Source organism: Capsicum annuum, chromosome 7 (assembly GCF_002878395.1).
Source record: "Capsicum annuum cultivar UCD-10X-F1 chromosome 7, UCD10Xv1.1, whole genome shotgun sequence".
Taxonomy (NCBI): domain Eukaryota; kingdom Viridiplantae; phylum Streptophyta; class Magnoliopsida; order Solanales; family Solanaceae; genus Capsicum; species Capsicum annuum.
This window is the reverse complement of record NC_061117.1, coordinates 221,691,524-221,714,239: the sequence shown is the minus strand read 5'-3', so window position 1 is coordinate 221,714,239 and position 22,716 is coordinate 221,691,524. Positions and strand designations below refer to the sequence as shown.

General features: G+C 34.2%; 1 protein-coding gene and 1 non-coding gene across 3 annotated transcripts; one reads left to right on the top strand and one right to left on the bottom strand.

Annotated features, from left to right (window-relative positions):
* The first annotated feature begins 5,343 nt into the window (after positions 1 to 5,343).
* On the top strand, positions 5,344 to 5,415 carry TRNAQ-CUG. The gene has a single exon. It is a non-coding gene; the product is annotated as a tRNA-Gln (tRNA).
* Positions 5,416 to 6,537: 1,122 nt separating this feature from the next.
* LOC107878691 (trafficking protein particle complex II-specific subunit 130 homolog) lies at positions 6,538 to 22,461 on the bottom strand. 2 transcript variants are annotated; one of them, XM_047415607.1, is made up of 22 exons: positions 22,180 to 22,444; positions 20,996 to 21,066; positions 20,318 to 20,547; positions 18,111 to 18,292; positions 17,306 to 17,489; positions 16,707 to 16,797; positions 14,949 to 15,109; positions 14,181 to 14,270; positions 13,479 to 13,640; positions 13,185 to 13,246; positions 12,965 to 13,055; positions 12,120 to 12,283; positions 11,072 to 11,270; positions 10,014 to 10,559; positions 9,718 to 9,930; positions 9,124 to 9,511; positions 8,931 to 9,027; positions 8,742 to 8,826; positions 8,160 to 8,349; positions 7,504 to 7,805; positions 7,108 to 7,198; positions 6,538 to 7,017 (listed from the first exon to the last, which is right to left on the bottom strand). In XM_047415607.1, the coding sequence occupies exons 4-22, from the start codon at positions 18,167 to 18,169 to the stop codon at positions 6,842 to 6,844; spliced, it is 3,351 nt and encodes a 1,116-aa protein (XP_047271563.1). In that variant the 5' UTR covers positions 18,170 to 18,292; positions 20,318 to 20,547; positions 20,996 to 21,066; positions 22,180 to 22,444; the 3' UTR covers positions 6,538 to 6,841. The 2 variants fall into 2 exon arrangements, with proteins under 2 accessions (XP_047271563.1, XP_016581262.2); XM_016725776.2 differs by lacking the exon at positions 20,996 to 21,066 and having other exon boundaries at positions 22,180 to 22,461.
* Between the last annotated feature and the right edge of the window lie 255 nt (positions 22,462 to 22,716).

Sequence of the window (22,716 nt, the reverse complement as noted above, 5' to 3'; positions counted from 1 at the left end):
AAGTTATGTTACATCAGCCCATGTCGTTTGTGACAAACTAAGACAATAATGATGTTGATTTTAGGATTAATTAAAAGGATTTGCTAACAAAAATTATGATGATTTAGTTGTCTCAACTACATTTCGAAGTTGGATAATGTTTGTGCTTGCCCATTGATGTTTCATCTATAATTATAAATAGATTTGTCTTATACAAATTGGAATATTAGATGGCCACCTAAATTTGTTGATTAAGATTTAATACCTAATAATTTATGATATTTCTTCTCTCCTAATTTTGTATCTTCCATTCCAATGATTTTTTTTTTTTTTTTGACTGCATTTGTATCATCCAAAAGTTTAAATTAAATGCTCTAAATCTTGCAATTAAATAGGCCTAAGCTTCAAATAACTTTTTCGGTACTCGTCCTTTTAGGTAATTAATAATACAGTTGAAGTATGAGCTTTTCGCGAATGCTATAACAAAGGAAAAAAATAATGAACATGTAGATTTGTGAAAAATATCGTATGAGAAAATTATATTTTTTACGGTGTTTCAATCCTCAATATAGGCTTAGCATGTGGAAAGAGTTAATTTGGTGCATGAGCTTTTCACGAATGCTATAACAAAAAAAAGTAATGAACATGTAGATTTGTGATAAATATCGACTGAGGAAGCTGTACTTTTCACGACGTTTCAACTATCAATATAGGCTTAGCATGTGGAAGGGTAGATTTGAAGCATGATTTTTTCGTGAATGCTATAACAGAAAGAGATATTGAATACGTAGATTTGTGACAAATATCGACTGAGGAAGCTATATTTTTTTACGACGCTTCAACTATAAATATAGGCTTAGCATATGGAAGGGTTGATTTGAGCATTAGCTTCTCGCAAATGCTATAACCAAAAAAAAAATATTAAATACGTAGATTTGTGACAAATATCGACTAAGAAAACTATATTTTCACGATGTTACATCTATCAATGTAGGCTTTACACGTGGATGATTTTTGTGTTTTAATTTACATTAAAACTTGCCGGAATTTTTGGGTCCTTAAAACATGGCCTAATTGAAGGTTAATGTTGGATTGGTAAACCTCTATTTGCTTTCAAGTTTTCCTACTTCCTTTTTTCTTTCTCTTTACATTTTTTCCTTCAAGAAGGAAATAATAAACTTTTATGACATCATGATCAATTTAAGATGCACTTCATTTAGGGCTCGTTTAGTTGGGAATAAGTTATTTCTCGATAAGTTTATTCTGGAATTGTTATTCCATTAACACTACAATCAGGTGATAACTAATTCCGGGATAAGTTGTCCTGCAGTTTCATCTCAATCAAATTTGGGATAAAGTCATTCTAAATATAACTTCGAAATTAGTTATTCCTTACCCCTCCTACCAAACTACCCCTTAGGGGTCGTTTAGTTTGAAAACAAGTTATACCGGGATTAGTTATGTTGGGATAAGTTATGATGTGATAAATTATACTGGGATTAGGGGTGTACAGACCAAACCGTCAAGTCAAACCGAACCGACGAACCAAACCAAACCGAGAAAAAAAATTGACTTATAGTTTGGCATTAGAAAAAAAAAATCGACCATTTTTGGTTTGGTTTGGTGTTAACCAAAAAAAAGTCAAACCGAACCCGAATCAAACCGACATAATATATATATATATATAATTAGATATCTTTGTAAAAATTTATATATATATTAGTTTAACCGCACGTGTCTCGCACGTGTAACCTTTGATTATTTAAAATTAGATGATTTTGTCTATTGTGAAAGCTTATATAGATATTTTATATATAACTTTATTATAAAAAGTTAAATAGTAATTTACTCAAATAGAGTGGATTATAAATTTTTACAAAGATATCTAATTATAATAACATTGCTTGCTTATAAATTTTATGTCAAAAAAGACTAAAATTGGACACAACAGTAAAATTAAAACCTTATCAATTACATGAACAAAATATGATAAAAGAAATATTCCTAGAGAAAAAAATGCAATATTATCAAAGGCAAAAATAATTGAGAAAATAATACATGAAGAATGTTGAATAACGACCTTTTATATATAAGCGTTCGGATCCTCCTCCTTCATAAATATCAGTAGAAGTTTTGTGTTCATATCTCAAATCTATATAGTCAGATTTTTTAAGTAGATATTTGAATTATATTTAGTCGAATTCCTACATCTACATTTGTATGTGACTTCATATCATCAAATCTTTAAATTTAGATTATGAAGATCAAATATCCACATGTGATTACAAGCAACCAAGACATTTACATATAAACTAAAACCAACTCAATCAAACCCAACCTTCGATAGAGGAGGGTACTATGCAGAATGTGATATTGGTGAAAATGACTATACTACAAACAATTTTTTTGCTTCGATTTTGTTTTGTTATTTGAAATTCCATAGCCGCCTTTTTTATGTTATTCTCATAAATTAGTATTGCGATTTTCTTTAACATAAATAACAATTAATATGTCTCACTTACAAATAATATGGATTTCTATAATGGTTGAATTGTACATAAAAGTTACGATATTACAAAAAACATGACTCATAAATAAAAAAGAATTTAACCTCCTATCCTAATTCGCGACCTTGATATGTTTTTTTTAAAAGAAAAATGGGATTGGAGCCTTTTTTATGTCACGATAATCAAAATTATATCACGATTACGCAAAGAAAGTAAAAGAAAAAAAGAGCAATAAACCTTTGATTTTTTACAAATTCATTCGGCGACAACATACTTATATAATTTTTCGATCAGAAACTTTCAACTTAAAGAGAAACACAAGAAATTATCAAAAGAGAGAATCAATGCCAATTGTTGATTATTATTCTTCATATATAATCTTTAAAGGTATGATTCAAAAGAAATAAATAAAGGCAAAAGGGATGATGATAATGATAGTAAGAAAACACGTGAATCAAAACTAAAATAAAAAGCAAAAGTACAATATAAGAATTTGTTTCGTATAAATTTTGATCCAAAATATTACTTAAATAGAATTATAAAGAATATTTTTTATATAAGGCAAAATTCTATTTTTAGAAGTACTAAATATTACCTAGATTAAATAATCAAAATCAACAAATATATATTATTAAATCCTAAAACTCATGCGTAGGAACAATAAGTTAAATTTATTCTATTTATAAAGTTTTCCTTTTATAAATCATATAATTAAATATAAAATTTTCCGCCTCATTTTTTTTACGTGCACAACGATTTCTTCCTTTTTTAACTTTGACTTGTCCTACAATTTTATTCATAGTATTCTATTTATTCTTCTTTATAATTTTAAATTATGAAGTACTAGAAGTTTTTAGTTTATCAGGATTCTTTCTATATATTTTAGGATTTATTAAATTATTTTCATATATTTTAGGAGTCTTTAATCTAATTAAATAATAAATTGAGGAAAATAGTAAAAAGACGTTTTTATCTATTGCAGGGGCTTCTAATGAAGGAAAAAAAATTCAAACGTCATTTTTTAGGCCCTTCACATTTTTAATATAGTATAGATATAATATTCGAACTTTTTTATACATAAAATATTAATTATAATCTACTTTTTAAATACTTTTTCAACTAGTTTAGTAATTTTCAATAATTTGAAAGTAGATGTAGATATATATTCAAATTTGGGCCTTTAAGTTGTAATATTTGTCCATTAATTGCTTATTAAATGATCCAAAACTCAATATAAACTTAAAACCTAAACTTTTCACTCTTCATCTCACTTTTTAGTTTCAAAAGAGTTTTTCGCTCCTCATTTTTTCATAATTATGGTTTTTCATTAGCACATAAGTGAAAACATATTTGATCTAGTCTTCGATCAAAATATAATTGTAAAAAATAAATATTATTAAAAAAAACCGAAAAACCCAAAAAAATCGACTAAAACCTAAATCAAAAAAATCAATTTTATGTTAGTTTGATTTGGTTTATAGTTTTAATAAACCGACATGATTTTTTTTTTTTTTTAATAAAAACCAAACCAACCCGACCTATGTACACCCCTAACTGGGATTAGTTATGCTGGGATTATTTTTTATTGAGTGTTTGGTTTGTTGTATTCAAAGTAATATGCATAGTATAATTTCTAGGAATAAATTGATTGATTATCAAAATACCCTCCATCTTTTTTTTTTTATATATATATATATATATATATCTATATATATATATATATATATTTCTTTTTAAGCTTTAAATATTCATTCTTAAATTTTTTATTATTTTTTAGAGAAATTAAAATATATAAATAAACATAATTTCTATATTTTACAACCATTTTGAACGGTAAACTGTTCAAAATTTATTTATTTATGAATATATTATACGTTACTTAAACATAATTTATGTGTGTGTGAGAATATATTACGTTATATATTATGTTATATATAATTAAATTATATATAATTAAACATAATTAACATAATATATTATAATTAAATATATTAACATAATATATATATAATTAAACATAATTAACGTATATATATTAATAATATATTCATAATATTATATGTTATATATTACGTAATTACGTTATATATTACGTAATATATTCTCTATCTTGAGCCGAGGGTCTATCGAAAACAACCTCTCTACTTCCTCGGAGGTAGTGGTATGGTCTGCGTACATTTTACCCTCCCCAGACCTCACTTTGTGGGAATATACTGGGTCTATTTTTGTTGTTTTTGTTGTATTACGTAATATATTATATTCATAATTAATGAATATATTATACGTTAATGAAACATAATTTATGAATGTATAATTTATATATATTTATGAATATATTATACGTTATTCATAATATTTATTTATGTTCATAATATATATTATACGTTCAAAACATAATTATTGTACAGTTTATCAGTTTACGTTAATTATTATTATATATATATAATTTATTTATGAATATATTATACGTTAATTAAACATAATTTTATATATATGTGTGTGTGTGTGTGTGTGTGAGAGAGAGAGAGAGAGAGAGAGAGAGAGAGATGAATATAATAGAGTTTGAGGGTATTTTTGTCCTTTCATACGTTTATCCCAAGGATAAATTATGGTGGGATTGTTATCCCACCAATTGAGTGGATAACTTATCCCGGGATTATTTATTAGTCCCGGGATAAGTTATCTTGAATATTGCCAACCAAACATGTAATAGAAAATTTTATCTCGGGATTATTATTTTATCCCGGGATTATTTGCTTCAACAACTCAAGCCAAACGACCCCTTAGGGTGTAAACTAGGTTTAGGAGATTTATTATATTAGTTAGTATATTATTATCTTAACTCAACTGCCAGCAAGGTCCCATGGTCTAGTGGTCAGGACATTGGACTCTGAATCCAGTAACCCGAGTTCAAATCTCGGTGGGACCTTTTTATTTTTTTGTTTTTGTTTTGAAGCCATCTTAGTTTTCCTGAATATATGCATGATTCCGTATATTATTTAATGTAAAAAGGACAACCCAGTGCACTAAAGCTATTGTTATACTCGGTGTTCTGGGAAGGGCCCCACCAAAAAGGTGTATCGTACACAGCCTTACCATTTCTGCCAGAGGCTGCTTCTAATTATGAACGTTAATCAATAAAGTAAACAACATATCTAGTGCAATAGTATAGGGAGAGTGCAGTGTACGCAGTCTTACTCATAAATAGATGCATGATTCCGTATGTTATTTAATGTAAAATAAGTATATCTCACCATCTTTTATTAATATTTTTTGTAGACAAACTAATTATTGACGTTAATCAATAAAGTAAACAACATATCTAGTGCAATAGTCTAGGGAGAAACAACATATCTAGTGCAATAGTCTAGGGAGAGTGCAGTATACGCAGTCGTACTCCTACCTTATGATTTTGGGAGGGTGACATCTACGCATCCTTACTCCTACCCTGTGAGTTGGGAAGGTCGAGAGGTTGTTTCTGACAGAGTATCAGCTCAAGTACAACATACCAAAATCATTAAGGAAAGGAATCAATAAGTACTAATAACAGCTAATTGAAGTCATTTTTAAATCTGGAAGAAACGAGCAGAAAATGTATTTTGATCAATAACAACTCCTACTAGTTTATAGTTTAGTTCATATCTTCTATGGAGATTATTCTCTGTAGACACAAATCACGCAAACAATTATAGTATCACTGTGATGTATTGCAATCTCCCTCCAAAATGAACCTGCTCATATTTTTTATTTATTTTATTGGGGCACGGAAAGGAGATTACAATGTGGGGTATCAAATCCTCGCCAACAAGATGAGAGTTTAGTTGGCCAACCAATTGAGCTACTAAGATTCTCTTGGTCATATTGAAACTAGTTAACTTTGGCTAAGACTTCAAAATAAATTAGAAATAAGTACTGAAGACTGGAAGATCATCTAGCTCAACCAAAAGGTTGGATGAGCACAAACACAACCAAAAAGGATTAAACAACCCATCAAGTTTTAATCCAGAAGCACAAGGCGTATGGCATAGTAAGTCAGAGCATGGACACCATATTGTAAAACCAATCACTTTACCTCTTAATTCATCTAAATCACTTTACCTCTTAATTCATCTATCTCCCGACTACTGTTCCGTGTACAAGGAAATGCTCTCTCAGAATCTCTTCTATTGTACAAGCAAAAATGTTCTCTGTACATTACGTCTACATCTTTGACACTAAAAAAGCTCGCTTTCTTTACTGTTGTGACTTGGAAAAGAATACATATTGTACAAACATTAGTTGACTCGAAGTTCTCAAGTTAAACCGTCCACATGAGCCTCATCATGCTTTTAACCAGATAGGACAATTAATTTCAATCAGGCCGCTATGCAGAAAGAAGAACTCAAAGCTGGAGGGAAGACGCACACCAAATGTGGACTAGGAGGATTGCAACAAATATTGGCCTTTTCAACGTTTGGCAACTCCAATTGAGGCGGACGAACGTATCCAGCAACTAGTGGCAAGCATAATACTGAAATGGTTATTCTTGATCCTGTCAGAGTATAAAACAAGCATGAGTACCGGCAAGCACTTGTAATACAAGTTGAAAGTCGAAGAATGAAAAAAATTAACTTGAAGAAACCTTGTTTCGTAGAGAGTGAGACATGTCCCCTTTTCCTCCCAGCAATCATCCAGTGATCTGAATTCGCATGGACCTCGTATAGAACATCATCCTTGCAAGAGCAAAAAACAGGAGAAAGGATAGGGTTGATCAACTTTGTTATTAGAAGTCTATAAATACATAAAGTTAAAAACCAAATATTATATATAATACAAAAATATATATATATTACATAGATGGGAATGCCGAAGATAAAAACAGCTTCACACTATTGATTAGAAGGAGAAAGGAAAATCCAACAGTAAAAATAGCTCATGCTATTGAAAGGTTGAGCAATTTATATGGACAGACAAGATCGATCAACTTTGTTATTAAATCTGCCAATTTGCTGAAGAGGATTGCAGATCCAGTACTTACATTGTTTTCCGAAGCTGCATATTCCTCCAAACTCTTTAACCTTTCAACTCTCCATCTCATGCTAACAAGCTGTCCTACTAGAAGATCAGTTGAAGAGAGAGGCAGAAAACCGACTGCAAAGCAAGGGTCAAGCACAGGTCTCTGTAAAAGAAGAGAGCTCTTGAAAATCAGATTCTGAGTCGATCCATCAAGTCCACTAGGTTCCCCAGCATTCGGATCATGGGCACCAGCAGCTCTATTTCCCAAAATACCAAATCTAATATTTAGAATGCTCTCAGGACACTGGATCTCAGCTCCTACTTCTAAACAAACCCCAAAAAGAAAAAGCAAGAGTGAAAAATAGTGTCAGGAAATATCATTATCTGCTTCTTAAAAGAGTTTGATGAGTTTCAAGAATTCAAAAATAAAAATATGTATATATGTGGCATGCATTTTTTCTTCCTCCAGTAGATATTTCCTGTTCATTTCTGGTTTTGGTCGATGGCTAATCAGAAGCTTGCAGGGAAAAAATGTTGTCCAAGATTTCCCAGTACTGCAGAAAGTGTAGTGGATGATATGCCATAATAGGGCTCCCACTATCAGTATCAGTACATAAAAGAGCGCAAAAATTAATGACTGTTAGAAACTGTGACTAAGAGGGAAATAACGGGGCATACCTTTTATTGGTGCACTTGCCAGACATACACTGAAGAGAATTCCAGCTCTAGATTTCGGAGAGATCACTAGGGGGAAGAAGCCAGAGATTGGTTTTTTATCACCATTTCTAGTGTGAGCAAAGCCTTCTTGAAGATCAAGCCAAGAGTCATAGATGGTCAATGTAGCTTGGACTTGTGATTGCAGTATCACCTAGACAAAAGCAGGAAAAGTAACATGAGAGAGTTGGCACTCATGCGGGTTATGCAATTTCCTGAATCTGAAATGACACAATTCCGTTAAAACACAAAACTACAGACATCAAAGACAACTATCGACATTTCCTGGTAGTGTAACCCAAGGGAAATATGGCAACAGTGATCCTAACACAAAGGATGCAAATCAAATGGCTTCTTGAATCTTGTATGTCTTTACTTCTCCTTAAGTCACTTATTTTTCTTCTCTATTTCTATTACATAATCCAGACATCCAAAATACTTATAACGAACCACTGATCAACAGAGAAAATGACTGCTCTAACCTGTACCTGAAACAAACCCCCACGCCACCCAACCACCACCAAACAAAACAGGCAGAAGAATTACCTGCAAAAGCAATTTGCCATCAGTGCCTTTGTCTGTAACTCGTGTACTTACAGAGAAGGGGTCAGTGAAGTGCACAGCAATTGTCCTGCAAAAAAAATGGTTAGATTCCAGGTTAGTCTTACTAAAAAGAATATACATAAAAAAGATCCAAAGATTAGAAGTATTAATGAAAAAGTGAGGAAGGTTAACCTTTCAAATATTTGGTTCCTCGACACCCCAAATTCAAGTTTCAAAGCTATTGTTCTTAGTCCCTCCACCAAGTTCTGTGTCTGGGGAAAAACTGCACCTGATAGGTAAAGCAGGTGTTTAGGCAGTGGGAAAAAAAAGATTTATGGAGCTGTTAGTATGCTGTTTAAACCACCACTAATGTATTAATCATCACCTGCAGGAGCGCCTTTAGGAAGTTCATCACTTGTAGCACGCACAGGAATCCACAAAACAGAAGTTATGTTGCTTGCCCAATCAGGCAGCTCAATATTTCCATCGTTAACGGACATTTGCTTTACTTCGGGAGTAGTTGCAGGACTGTCATCATATTTAGAACCTTCAGAATGGCCTGACTCATCTGTCTGCCCATTCATGTACCTCTCAATTTCAATCTTATGCGATTTTTCAATAGCCAACCCAGGACCAGTGTCTATGTGCAGAATTGCACCCTTAAGAGAGTAACTAATTGGCTTCACAATTATTCCGACCCACTGAGGTTCATTCATCAATAAAGCAGATGAAACAGCGGCAGTAAGATCAACCAGAAACCTTGGCTTGAACACCTTTCAAAAAAGTTCAAGAAATATAGAAGGCCTTTCAGATAATCATTCTGTATAATAAATTGTAGATCATTTGCACACAAAAGAATCCTAAGAATATTTGAGGATAGAAGCGAAGGATGACACTCATTCCTTTTGGAATACATACAACACATCACAACCTTCACAATTCATTTTTCGTCTCTCCACTATTATGATAGATCCTTTACCTGTAAGATTGGCCTTGTTGGCTTCTCATAACTCATAAAATCATCACTATCTGCAGGAGCACCCTTTGAAAAGCTGTGAGATCTAAAACTTAATAGACCAATTTTTCCGGTAAGAACCCCCAAAACGTAAGAACCGGGTCTCTGTGGAGGTAAATTGATCATGATTGTATTCCTTCCGGGCTTTAATATCGTCTCACCGGATCTTTTTATTGCCTGAGGAAAAAGCTCATAAAAGCTTATTGCACTAGAAGATACACTTTCTAAAAACTACTTGAGGAAACGGGTAAACAGAATACCTTAACACCCTCATCGGCATTAGTTGTTGCTGTGAGAGTTAGACTAAGTGATTCTAGAGTAATGTCATCAGGAAATCCACTCCATACAATGACGGAGAGTGTACCAGGATCCCCATCACAAAGCTGCAGCGGTGGTCCAGGATTGCCAGAAAATGTTATCAGTGAGGACACGTCTAGAGGCACGGTGTTCTCCATCTCACTATGAGCAAGACGGACCACTTCAGACTGAAATGCTCGACGTTCCTTGCTGGAGAACAATCCTTTATCCAATGAGAGCAATCTTACACATGAAGATAGATAGCCGGCTTGATCACCAAGTTCCTTTTGGCACTCAGCTAAATCGGGAAGGACCTCAGCTAAAAGATTCTGCCATCCTTCACCAGAATAAAGAGCACAAACCTTTTCATACAATTTTGCAGCAAGATCATAATTTCCGTTCTTATGGAAGACAGCTGCAATTTCACCATCAAGTACAACTCCATGCCTCTTCCACCATGAACGATGATAGTTGTTGGCAGCACCTTTTGACAGCTCCAGGTATTTTTGCTAACATTAAAAGTGATTAGAATTGCATAAAGGAATCAAGAATACAAAAGAAAACATAACAACAACAACATACCCAGTGTAGTCCCATAAGTGGGGTTTGGGGAAGTCAGTGTGTACACAGCCTTACCCCTACCTTGTGAAGGTAGAGAAGCTGTTCCAATGGACCCTCAGTAATGCATATATAAAAACAATATGAAATATAAAAGAAAACATGACTACATAAATACTGAAAATCAATCTGTGGCTGACTAATGCATGTCAAGGTGTCCAATGCATGAACAATTAAAAAAGGTATGTCCATTCTCCAAAACCCAAATTAACAATATCATGCCTATTCACAAGAAGTATACAGACTCTATTCTAAATACTATTACTATTCACAGGTATGCACATAGTCCTTAGAGAAGACTCTATTCTAAGTACTATTACTATTCACAAGAAGTATACAGACTCTATTCTAAGTACTATTACTATTCACAGGTATGCACATTGTCCTTAGAGAAGATAGGAACCTCAAATTCTTGGACAGAAGACAATGATTTTAGCAGTTCTGCATTGGAAATTGTATTCCGCAAAGCATGCTCAGCAGCAACACAAATTTCTGAAAGCCGCAAAGGTCGACTGATTGAGCTCTCAAAGTTTCCAGGCGAAGAGTTAGTTCTTGACATTGATATCGACTGTGCTTTCGCTGGTGAAGACATTGAACCTGAGCTGTCGGCAGATGACAACAAGGTAAGAGCTCAGCCTTTGAGGTTACAATAGAACTTATGAAAATGTGAAGCCTTTTGGGGAACTAACACCAATGTTCTAATCTAATATTGGATTTTTTTACCATATGAGCTCAGGAAAACATTCTTAGTCAAAAGATAAGTAAGAAAGCCATGATAACGACATAGACCAGTCATCCCTTTTTATGACCCCTGCTTTCTCTTAATGTTCTCATGAGATAATTCTTGAACTAATAAAAAATATCAACACTCATGTAAACCATACTCTTTGTCCATGCATCTATATAATTACATCTTGAAGGTGCACTTGACTAATCAACTAAAACAGTCTAATTCACTTTATATCCTCCAGTAATTCACTTAAATTGTCACAGGCATGTTTATAAATAGCATTTTTATTCACCTTACCTATTGTTCGAACAATATGTTGCTGTTTCTGAAAATACAGCAATTTTTAACTGCACAATAGTGATAAGCGAAGCAGAAATGTATTAAGTCAAGAATGCAAAGAGGAGTCATAAGCTTGTCGTTTCCTATACAAGCAATATAGGAAAATTATCAAACTTCTTTTCTCTTTTTACATGAGAAACAATCGAACTACTAAAATTTTCAAATCATGACAACTGATAATCTCAAAACTGTCAAGAATACAAAGAGGAGCCGTAAGCTTGTCTGTTTTCACACAAGAAACTATTGAACTTCTAAAATTTTCAAATCATGGCAACTGATCATCTCAAAACAGCCCAATCACCCAACCTTTACCTTGTTAAGTACAGAAATGCACTTAATAAAAAATAAAAATAAAGCATTCATCTTAATCAATCTCCATTACCCATCAATTGCACTTGGATGTCCATCGAACATTTCAAACACATTCCCAGCAGAAATTGAAGCTCTTCTGCGATTTGCTTCCCGCAAAAGTACAGATGGTTCTAAAGGCAAAGGCTTCCTCTGAATACCAAAATGCTTAACCCGCAGACTTTCTTCAAACATCATCTGCAAAGAAATTGTGGCCAGCAATATCAGAAGGCATTTCAATTGAAAACATAAATGCAAATAATGTCAAAAGTGATATTGGGCTCATTATTGCCGGCTAAAGCAGACCTTTGAAAAATTGAAATGTGCCAAGGCCCAACATGATTAATATGGGAATGTAGGTACGAGAGAAATTCAAATGTTAATGTTAGTTATTCTATTATAAAAGTATTCACCCTGCCAATGACAGCATGAACTTACATTGGAGGTCAGAACATGAAAATTTTATCTCTTCTACTTACAACTCAAGTATTATTAGCTATTTGTGTAAAATAATGATTTGCCAAACCTCTAGCTTTTTAGTTGCTTAATTTTCAGTTTGTATATTTCAGTGGTTGCCTATATGCTACATAGTCCTTTCTAAGCTTATCTCTCACCCCACAGAATGAGTCCCAACTGTTCTTTCAAAATGTCTGACAGTTGATGAGAAGGGAGGAATTTACTTTACAAACCACACAACCTTTCATACGCATCTACTTTCATTAACGTTAGCAGTCACAATTCTTAAAATTTTCAGCTAGGTAATTGCTATAGGAGAAAATCAGATCCTCTCATGCATTCTCCACATCCCAAAAGAATGGTATGCTTTTAGATGAGCATGCCATTCTGGCTTATCTTCAATGACCACAAGTAAAAACACACCTTTTCTTTCACAAGCACCTCAGATGAAGAATCGGGAGGAAGAGAAGGCCAAACTCCTGGCTTAGGCCAAGGCAGCATGCTAAGTGAAGCACTGGTCAAATGAATGAAAATATATGAGCTTTCAGTAAATTAAAAGCCTTTATTGTGACTAGGATTTCCTATCAGAAAAATGCCCCCAATACAAGAAAAAGGCGTTGTCAAGATCAAACAGTGCGAATACCTGTTCACAGGACTTCTTTCAATGTGTAATCCATAGCCAATTAAATATGCCAGCCGCATGAACTGCCACAACCATAACAAGCTTCAAAGGAAGGCAGAGAGTAATTTGCTACAAGTAAAGCTAAAGGAACAACAACTGAATCAAGAATCAAATTATTTTAAAATTTGAGCAAAATGACAGCCCTTGAAAGCTACATACACGTGGAGGGTGCTTCAAAACTCATCTGACAACAAATCTCTTCAGTAGATACATTGGACCAAATCAGATTATACCTCTTAGCATGTCATAATTTACCTTAGTACGACATAAAGAATAAAGGTCCCCTTGAACACGGTAAAACTCTTTTTCCATGTCAGGAGCCACTTGTCCATCTTTGTATTGAGAAGAAGTTGCAGTGATTAAAGACAAGGAAGCGGTTATAACCCACACTTCACGCGTGCAGAAGGGCAGTATACTCTGGAACAACAGAAGCACACATGAAAAAACAATTAATCAACTCCAACTCAATCCCAACAGATAGAGCTATAAGAATCATTTATATAAATTCCACTCTATTTCAGGCTGTACTGGCAATTAAGTTGCCTTTTAAAGAAAAGGACTGAACAACAACAATATACCCAGTGAATTCCAATGAAGTGGCAAACTGGCGGCTAGGGAGGGTAAAGTGTATGCAGTCCATACCACTACCTCACTACTACCTTAGATGAAGTAGAGAGGCTGTTTCCGATAGACACCCGGCTCAAGACAAATAACAGTATGAAAAACATAAAAACAAAAAACAAAATGGGATAACACAAGATAGTAAAAGAAACAAGACACCCAAAGGGTAATACTATAAACTATCTTTTTGTAATCACAAACATCATCAAAACCCCAGAACAAGAAACTACAAGACACACGCATAACATAATAAAAGTCAAAAGAAATGTTTTTTCTTAAAAAAACAATCCTCTCAGATAATAGAAATGATAAAGCAGGTAAAAGAGAGCTCATTACCTCATGAAGGGCCAACGCCTTTGAGAAGCTAATAATAAATGAATGCCCCCTTGATGCTACTTCAAATGGTCTGGTCAGCTTAAAGAGAAGCTGCAGGTTTTAAAGGAAAAATAAATCTTGACTAAAACAGAAAAATGCTTAAGATAATTTAAGTGCTAGGAAAATTGATCCTTCTATATCATTCTTTTTTTTTTAAATAATTATTCTTTGTTGGGTTCCAGGGGATTGAACTTATGACCATGATACAATCATTCAGAATGGATCTTCAACGTTATGATAGTGCTCATAGAGGAGGCATCATATGGGTTACAATTCTTTTGCTGCTCTGATCCATACACAGCTTAATCATGTCGTGGGACCACGGAAAAGTACAAGGCAAACTGAAGAAGTACCAAAAGATCTTGTAACAGATAAATTCATCCAAGATTGAAGTGATAAATTCCTTAGCAGGTTAATCAGCAGAACTTCCTCCTCATTTTTTGTGATCCTCTTTGAGAATGCATCGTATGGATTAGGAATGAGCAAATTGATTTCACTTGCTAGGGTTGCAAACAGTGCCAAAAAACTACATTTTGGAGCATCACTAGAGATTACACTTGAGCTCCTTTCACCTTTTGTTGACAGCAACTTTTTTGGCATGTTCCAAAAGAGAAAGAAGGATAACGAATGCAAGGGAATAATGTTGTATTTTTTTTCCGCCTGAATAAGAAAATATTTTTATCTTATGCAAAACTAGCCTATTTTAATCATAGATCTTGCCATTCTCACCTTTGATTGGCAGGCAAAAAGATACTGCCTGAAGTTAAATTCCCGAAAAGAATCATCCTGAACAATCTGGTTAAGTGCTTTTTTTCCTGGGTTGAGCAATGCAGCCTGATCATCGCCGCTGTCCATCCCTCCAAAGTCCCTCTGTTTCCCATTGATATTCACTAATCAATAGTGGCATATAAAGAACAGGTCAGTAATCAAGTTTAGCATCTTCATAACCAGAAAACATCAAACAATTTGAGCAAATCAAGTTAGTCTAAATAGTACACTGCAAGGCATAAAAGATACTAGCACAGAATATCACAATGGTTTCACATGTTACAATCGAGAAAGAAAAGCCACCAATGATCTCATATCATCAAATTAAATGGATTTAGCAATTCTTTCACACAAAACTTCAAAGTACGAAGTACTACTATAAATCGGAATAGTCATTAATCAAAAAAGTATCTACTATCAAAAGAACTACTGGGGTAGAATCGATTGTAATATATTTAAGGATTGTCTGCAAGCGTCTTCAGTCCAATGACCTATGAAGAGTATTAGGATTGTAGGACACAATGCAAATTCACATATACATAGGTTTGACAAACGCCATAGAGAAATATAGAGAACACTAAAGAGATATTTGAAGATTTCTAAAGTATGATATTTCTTATGGAAAAAATAATCCGTTGATCAGGCAATCTGTTTGAGACTTTGATGGACAGACAGATTAAGGACTAGCACATGGTGGAGATAGGCTTCTCTTAGTTGATAATGTTGTATTTTATTAAGAGTACCAAAAATAAGAGCAAAAATTAGCAATTAAACACATAAGCTTTTCAATTACACCAATCATTAGACACCCCAATGCAATAGAACAGAGCAATGCCAACTAACGGACAAGCATCAAATGAAAGAAACGAAACAAGCTAGCACATTCTTGTAAATTGTGCCAAAAGTAACCTTCTTTCTAGATAAAATTGAAATGTATTAAGCTACATATTGAAATAAGTAGACTATGTCTATGCTGCACAGATATACTCACACGCCCCCCATCCTTTGAGTCGGACAAGCAATTGAATTGTCAACCAGAATTCCCTAATCTACTCAATATTTGAAAAATAGAAGAAACGAATTAATAATGAGTAAGTGAAACAGAATTGCTCTTAAAGGTGAAATAGAGAGTGAGTTTGGTATGGATGAAAACATTGTCTTATTTTCCCATGTTTGGTTTATCAAAATATTTCAGAAAACATTTCCTCTAGGAAAAGTAGTTCCTTAAAAATGAGGAATATAACTTTCCTATTGAAAGTAGGGGAAACAAGTTCCATAAGTGGCATATCAAGCTCATTTTCTCCTCCCCAACCTCCACCCTTTGGCAACCCCCCCATGCCCACCCCCGCTACCCCCACTCCCCATCCTATCCAACCCGGATAGTGTTTTCTTGGATTTCATAGAAATGCTCTTGCACAATATCTTTTTACTCACTAGATAATATGTAAGAAATACATTTATTTTCCACGAAAACACTTTCTAGGAAGATACTTTTTGTTGATAACCAAAATATAAATTTTTTCTACGCAAATATTTTTCATGGAAAACGTTTTCCTTCATACCAGAAATCCGATAGCATAATAAGAAGGGAGGCAAACTAGTTAAGAGGTCACCAGCAAACAAGAAGGGAGACTATGTTTTCAGCAATAAATCTAAACAATTAACATTGATCCATCTTGAAGATGAAGATGAAAACAAAAAGAGTCAGCCATTACGCACCTGTTTCCAAGTAGCATAGTTCTAGCTCATCATATTCACGTAATGCATCTTCATGGAGATGAGCAATCTCAAACATAAAAGCCAGACTCTCCTGTTAAATGAGAGAAAAAGTTGTTACTGAAAATCTAGAACATGGATCCTCTAGATAAAATCTAAGTCTGAGTAAAAAATGCAATAGTTTGAGGCAACTCCACGTAAGCATAATATAATCACTTGGATTATCTAAAGCTAACCTACTTATTGATATAAAGCATAAATCTAACTTATTACTACCAACAACAACAAATACCCAGTGAAGTCCCACAAGTGAGGTCTGGAGAGGGTAGACCAGGTAGAGTATACGCAGACCTTACCACTACCTCATGGAGATAAAGAGGTTGTTTCCAACTTATTACTACCAAGAAGGTTAAATAATCTCCAATAGAAGATATACTGCACTAAAATGCCTATCCTAACAGGAGTTGGTAATCTCTGAAATCATGTGTAGATTGATAGACAATGTAACTTTTCTATATCATGAATCCAGGCATTAGAATATGACAAACCTGCTAATGATGAAGAAACAAATTGGGATCATACTGGGTATATTGTTGTATTACCTTCAAAATGAAGAAGTTACAGAAGTTCCACACAGGCATGAAGCGCTGTTCACTGAGCTTCCGTATTTCCTCTTCATAAAATTGAATACGCCTATCAAGTGTATTTCTGATGCATTCCATGATCTTGGTTTCCAAGTCATCCCAGAAATTTGTATCAGGTCCATGAATGTCTAGTTTGCAACATCTATACACAGCATATATTTAAATAGGTTAGAGAGGGTATCTATTTGGGGTGTTACGATCCAGGTTACTTTAAAGAGGAAAAACAAAAATATTAATTGGGTACACTTCTTTCTCCTCTCAAGGCTATTACATCTCTCTGGCACGTTATTCAACTAGATGCTTTAACTGGATGCATACTACAGAGATCTGAAGAAAATACTAATGTAACTCAAGATGTATAACGGAAAAGACCACATGCAGTGAAAGTGGCAGTATGACGAAGAAAGATAACTTAGTGCAAAATCCATGAGAGGAAGAATGTAATTATCTAATTAGCCTTCTTATTAGAAACATTACATAACCCTCCATTATGATTTTTACAAAGAAGATGCACTAATGGTTTCTATTGACTGGAAGTACTAAGATTGAGATGTGGAGTACCATCCCTGTACCTTTCTCTAAGATGCACGAATGGTTACAGTAAGATATAAAATATTGTTCTAATATTTTCCCATTTAGTCAATTTCTTTAGTAAAGAGAGAAAATTCAGGACTTGCAAAACAATTTGAGATGCATAGGTGGCACTGAATCAGCACACTTGTTAATTGGATTTGAACTCATATAATTTGCAGCAGGGAAACACCTTTCTCTCTTCTTGGAGCTAAAATCAACTTCGAGTTTAGCATATACTTTTTTTGCCATCTTGGTTGCCTGATCATTGTGAGGTGCTGCTTTAGAGACGAACACGATGAACCACTCCCGTTCATCATTTTGAACTATTAACTTTAGGCGTGGCTTGAGAATAGTCTTAAACTCATCAAGATCCTAACAAGGAAAAAGAATCATCAACTTTTACTATACAAACAAGAAACTATCCTCAAAATAAAGAAGCATAAATAGAATAAATATTAGACGTTAATTAAGCAGTTTAAGCAAGAAGCAGTGTTCAGGGAAGCATGATGCGGAAAAAAGCGACAAGGCTCCGCATCACGCATTATGCGAAGCGTGAAGCGATGCGAGTGCATCATTAAAGTGAAGCGCAATTTAAAAGAAAAAAGACTAAATAAAGCATCCAAACAGTAAGACAGAACTGAAAATACCACAACAACTATATAATCAACAATAAAGACGATATATATATAAGCAGAAGTTTAAATTAAATGTTACGGTCCACTGCAAAGTCCCACATCAGTACTACAAAGTATTGGTGTGGGGTATTTATAGCCTTGGGCTCTCCCACCTTAATAGCTAGCTTTTGGGGTGCGGTTCTCTTAAGGTTGTAACAGTGGTATCAGAGCCACCCATCACCCTTCGTGCCCACCGTGCCTGGGATGGTGACGCCGGTATGGCAGTGTTCGGCCGGGGCTAGCAATGTTTAGCGCTCAACCATCAAGGCACCTGGGCACCTGACTCGAAAAGGGCTACCTGGGAAAGAGCTACCTACATAAGTAGAGTGAAAGCTACCCAGAGTGGAGCCGTCGAGGACGACGGATGCAGAGCGTGATGGTTTATTATGGTTCATTGCAAAATCCCACATCGGTACTACAAAGTATTGGTGTGGGTGATTTATAGCCTTGGGCTCTCCCACCTTAATAGCTAGCTTTTGGGGTGCGGTTCTCCTAAGGTTGTAACATTAAACACCAAAATCATGGGTTTGATCATTGAAACACCTGCTGTGAAACAGACCAGCAAAACAACACAGACCACAATAGCAAAACAAACCAGAAAAAGCAGTGGTAGTCATAACAATGAAAAGAAGAAGTTGCAGCAATGGACTTCAAAGTGAAAAGAAGAAGCCAAAGAATTTTTTTAGCATAACTGGTACTTCCATAGTAATTGGAACTACAACAGGAACAAATAAAAAAGGAACATGCTCCATAAATCACTTAGAGCTAGAACAAAAAGATTAAGAAAGAAAATCTAATTTTCTTACAATCTCTTATTTCATATTCTTTTCGGCTATATTCTATCACTACCTCCCTCAATACTTTTACAAACTATTTACAGTTAATGGGAGAAAATTTCCACCTTCTTGTTTTTGGTTTCTCAGTTTTACTACCATTTCTAAGTCAATACAAATAGCTCCATCAGCAAATCATATTTTTGATATTCCAAAGGTTTCACAAATTAGTTTTAGTCCTCCAGAAGAAAAAAATAATTGTCGTTGGTTCTCCTAGAGCCACATCAAAGATAAATATGGTATACACACCATTCCAGAATTTGGACTCCTTTGCATCTTCTACAGAAACAAAACTGATTTGAAGATGTGAGTGGGTACTTATATTCTGCCTCAAATGTCACATATTTCCTTCCAGCATTATAATCTAAATGTTCTTTCCTAAAAAGTAAGAATACTTTTTCATGAAAGCTTGCGGCACCTCTACTGTTCCACCATGTACCATTAGGTACCTGCTACCTCCCATCAACACGAGTACCAGATAACTCTATCCACAAAGATTTAGGCAGATGGGATGAAATCATGTAGTGTTTTTCGTCTCAGCTAGGATATGAACCTAAAGACCTCATGGTTCTCCCCTGACCATTATGGCACACCATTGGCTACATTATCAATTATAATACTTGAAATGTATAAGGTGAGACAATTGCATAGATTAAGCTAAGTGTAGATTTTGTTTTCTTTTTTCTTTTATAGGAAAGATAAGCACATGTTATTTTCTCTACTTAACGTCTTTTCACTGACCAGGTGCAATACACATCATGATCTCTCTAAATTCAAAACAATTGCATATTTCCTATAGTAACAACAACAACTCACTCAAGGCAGTTATTTATTGAATAACGATGCCAAGATAGAATATTCAACTCGAAGAAGTCAGTATGCTTTGCTACCTCACAAGAGACAAGAACCACAGTGGCGTATGGTTCTCTGAACCAAAATAATGATTGCTCTTGAGGAAATCGACTACGAAGTCTTGAATCTGTTGTCAATATGTATTCAGCTGGCAGTGCATCCACGAGCACAGGATTACGGGTCTTGTTATTTAGAAAAGCTCTCTTGAATGGCAAATGGTCTTCAAACCCCTTCTTAACAACGGGCCATAAATCACTGACATCTTCAACTGCAAAGTAATTTATTGGAAAAATGAAGTTGAGCTACTGAACTATACAAGATAATGCACAAAAGTTAAAAAAAATACAAGAAGAAATAGTCATAGTACAGCTCTCAATTTATGTGATTTGATGTCTATTGATGAGTGTAGCTCACGGAGCTCTAAATTAAGGTTTAAACTCTAGCAGTCCTAGTAGAGGCAAAAATGGGCACAAGATATTAGTAGTGAGATGTCTCCCCTTCAAAGGAAATGGAGAGAGGTTACTTATTAAAACATAGGTACTAGATTTTGATAAGAGTACACAGGAATAGCACAATTAGAGACAATTTTCCAGGCAGGCACAGACATACATGATGCAAAGTTCGAACTATTAGAAAGTTAGAAGCTAATTATAGCATACAGGTATAATAAATTACAGCATCAAAGTCGGGAAATTTAACAACTTATAGAATCTCACCTCAAAGAAAGTCCCTCACATGAGCCTGAAGTAGACAAGCCAAGAATAGCAGCATCTACCATAACTACTGCCTTAATAAATAGACATGTGAGCATAACTACTATACTGCGGCAATTATTCGGGAATACAACAGACTTATGACCCACAGTTGTACCACGTAATCCAAAACACACACATATGGAAGGAAAATATAAGTATCCAATCAACTACTACTCAATTACAATCTAGTCCCATTCTGCCATACAAATTCTCTATATTCTTCTATTTGTTTTTTTATAACCACGGTGTCTCACCAAGCTCAACTAATTCCACGGATACCCGCCACTTCCCACTTGCAACAATTACCAAGACTAGGACAGATGGAAAAAAATCACCTAGGATTTTTTGTCTGACACCTCACCAATTCTCTATAAAAATTTAGCCAATTTCATTTCAATACTAAATAATTTGTCGTTTAAGATAAACTACGAGATATCTAAGACTATATGTTCACTCAATCTTACCCTGAATATCAGTCTCCCTTGACAAACACTCGACCTACTAATATTAAATGTAACTACGAAACCACCACGTTAATCCAAGTCTATTTAGTATACTATCACCTATTTAAATCTCTCAATCCACTGTGTTCCGCTATGGCGCTGTTGATTAACTTCCTATTGATTTCAATAAATTACAGAAAGCATTTCTAAGTGATCTAAAACTAGGAGATACCGATCCATCGTGCTGAAGCAACTATAATTCAAATTACACAACTAAATAGCCAATCTCATTTCAATACTAGATAAAAACTTGTCGTTTAAGATAACCTAGGAGTTCTCGAAGACTAGATGTTCATTCAATCCTACCCTGACATATGAGTCTCCCTTGACAAACACTGGACGTAATATGAAATGTAACTACAAAACACCACGTTAATTCAAGCCTATTTAGTATACCATCGCTATGGCGCTGTTAATTAACTTCATACTGATTTCAATAAATTACATAAAGAGAAAAAAAAAAAAAAAAAGGCAATTCGCCTTCAATTGACAGTCTATATATCTAACATAAGCATTTCAAAGGGATCTAAAACATGGAAACACTGATCCATCAGGGTGAAGCAAGTATAATTCAAATTAGACAACTAATTAAGCACATGAATAAATGTAATTAAAAATTGGAAATGAGATTTGTGTAGGTACCAGCAATGACGAGGTGATCGCAAGTAGTTTTAATACTTTGAAACTGAGCTAAGAAGTTCGCCATTTACCGATCTACGCAAGAAAACCATATGTGTGTGTGTTGTTTTACTCAGATCGGCAATCGCGCTTGATTCAGTTGAGATTTAGAGAGGGTGTTGTTGGCAGTGAAGTTTTTATAACTGTTCACTCAACACTCATTTTCGCTACTCAGTAGAGAAAATTTGCTTCGTCTTCCCTGTTTTTACATTTTTAATTTAACCCCTGTTTGGTTAATCTGGCTATTGCTTAAATATTTTACTCCAGTCTGTTTTATTTACCCTGATGGGTCAATTTGGCTATTATTTGAACTTTTAGTCCGCTCTTTTTCATCTATCAATTGACTATGTTTTAAACTTTTTCTTACCTTATTTGATGAGGAAAGCATCTAGTGGATTAGTACCCTGTGAACTATGATTAAATTTGTCACAATTTACTTTAAATTTTGAGGTTTTATTACTTCTAAACTAAATTTTAACATATTTTTATCTTTTTTTTTAG